The 1,952-nt window shown below is 54.3% G+C and overlaps 1 protein-coding gene across 1 annotated transcript; it reads right to left on the bottom strand.

Annotated features, from left to right (window-relative positions):
- Positions 1-252: 252 nt before the first annotated feature.
- Positions 253-1,557, bottom strand: SNRPF (small nuclear ribonucleoprotein polypeptide F). The gene is made up of 4 exons (XM_042816002.1): positions 1,470-1,557; positions 1,224-1,349; positions 981-1,045; positions 253-370 (listed from the first exon to the last, which is right to left on the bottom strand). Exons 1-4 carry the CDS (start codon positions 1,470-1,472, stop codon positions 304-306), a joined length of 261 nt encoding a protein of 86 aa, XP_042671936.1. The 5' UTR covers positions 1,473-1,557; the 3' UTR covers positions 253-303.
- Positions 1,558-1,952: the final 395 nt, after the last annotated feature.

Below are 1,952 nucleotides of genomic sequence, written 5' to 3'. Positions count from 1 at the left end.
CCTCATATGGCCTGTGCTCCAGACCCCTCACCAGCTTTGTTGCCCTCCTTTGAACATGTTCCAGGGCCTCAATGTCTTTCTTGCAGTGAGGGGCCCAAAACTGGACACAGTACTCGAGGTGCAGCCTCACTAGTGCTGAATATAGGAGAAATGGCCCTAAGGCCATTTAAGGTCTCACCGCAGACCTTTTTAAAAGTGAACTTCCCCCATAGTAAAATACAAGAACAACAAAAATAACACCTGATTACAAAGTTGTGGAAAAGAAAAAAAAAGAAAAAACTTTATTTCCAGACATACAAAAAATCATTCTCTCATTTCTCCATCTTCTTCCTCTTCTTCCACACCTCTGATGTACAAAACATTATTGCACCTGTAAATAGAATCAAGAGCTCCCTTAGTTGAAATGCCTTCGTTTTCCTCACAAATACACTGCTTTAAGCATTTTCCTACTTGACTGGCAACACTCAAGACCTGTGCAAAAAATGGCCACTGTTGACATTGTTCAGCTTTTCCATAAAGATTCACTGCAAATACAAGACAAGTTTATGAAAGCCGTAGGCAGTTAACAGTGATGTACAAGAAAGTTTTTCATGTGGATTAACAGCCATGGTCGAGCGTTATTTCCACGCACACAATGTTTTCAGCAGCTGCAACAATAACTCATGCATCCTAATACATTCTACTACTGCCAAGAGGATTTACAGACCTGCAATAAGCTGGAGAACTAAGGTGTTTAGTTACTTGAGAAAGGGATCATAAATACTTCTTTAAATACTTTTTCTTTCTGAAACTATCTATTTCTCTCCTCAGAAGGGATCCCAGCTTAAAGGTTACAGCCCATAGCCTTCACACAAGAGTTACAGTGACATTTAGCACTCCAGTACAGACAAGAAGCACAGCTCCTAGATACACAAGCTTTAACAGAAGCAATAACACAAGACTTAGAAGACCCCACTCCCCTGCTTAGACACCACGTTTACCTTATCAAAACTTCCCCCAGGTGTCCAGACAGCGCACCATCGATATACTCTTCTGTGTTCGCAAGCTTGGAACGAAAACCAGCACAAAGATTACATCAACAGGAGCCTCACGGCCACTTTGACTCGCAGCAATTCCGGCCACACGGACCTGAGGGCAGCCCAGAAGCGCCCTGCTTTTCCCCCACCAGCAAGCAGCGCCCAGGGCCCAGGTCCCTCCCTCTCCTCTCTCTCGCCGTGCCTCACCTGCATGTTCATGTAGCCGTCAACGGAGACGAGGTAGCCCTTGTACTCCATCCCCCACTTCAGCTTCACCATCACCGGTTTCCCCGTCAGCCCGTTGAGGAAGGGCTTTGGGTTGAGGGGCAGGCTCTGCGGGGAGAGCGCGGGTCAGCACCGCCCGCCCCTCCCAACCGTTAACAACGGCCACCGCCCCCGCGCCGCCCCCTGCCCGCCCCGCGCCGAGCCGCGCCGCGCGAGCGCCACCCTCACCATGGCGACGGGGCGCGCGGCGGCGGCCCGAGAAACGCAGGCCCACGCGGGAACACCTCGTGCGCGCCGCGGGCTGCGAGAGAATGGAAGGCAGCGCAGCGCCGGCTTCCACTTCCGGGGCGCCGCGCCGATCTCTGACCTCTCGCCCCGCTGCGCCGCCTTTGCGATTGGCTACGTCGCCACGGCGCGCGAAGGGAAAAGCGAGGCCGTCCATTGGTTCGGCGGGGCTGTGAGCTCGCTCTCATTGGTTGGGCTGGATTCCCCACCCCGGTCTTCTACAGCCAATAGCCGTGCTGCGAGCCGTTCCACCATCTCGCGCGGCGTCCGTGCGGCGGTGCCGTCTATGGTGGTCGGGCGGTGCCGGCGCGGTCCTGTGCCACCGCTCTGCTCGCTTCGGCCTTCGCCCCTCCCTCCCTGCCTTCCCTCTCCACCTGGGGCTCCCTCAGCCCCCAGATCCCCGCAGGCCCCGGAGGGCGGGGTTTG

Source organism: Centrocercus urophasianus, unplaced genomic scaffold, assembly GCF_019232065.1.
Source record: "Centrocercus urophasianus isolate 14NV4802_14NV808 unplaced genomic scaffold, USGS_Curo_1.0 seq_15, whole genome shotgun sequence".
In the NCBI taxonomy this organism is placed as follows: domain Eukaryota; kingdom Metazoa; phylum Chordata; class Aves; order Galliformes; family Phasianidae; genus Centrocercus; species Centrocercus urophasianus.
The sequence above is the reverse complement of the archived record's forward strand: the minus strand, read 5'-3'. Positions and strand labels throughout refer to the sequence as shown.

Bases quoted from the DNA above. Each gene is read 5' to 3' on its own strand.
- SNRPF (XM_042816002.1), bottom strand. The intron at 1,046-1,223 runs GTGAGGCACGGC...TTTCGTTCCAAG, and splicing joins ACGGCTACATGAACATGCAG to CTTGCGAACACAGAAGAGTA. The intron at 371-980 runs GTAAACGTGGTG...TTCTATTTACAG, and splicing joins CTGGGGGAAGTTTTGATAAG to GTGCAATAATGTTTTGTACA.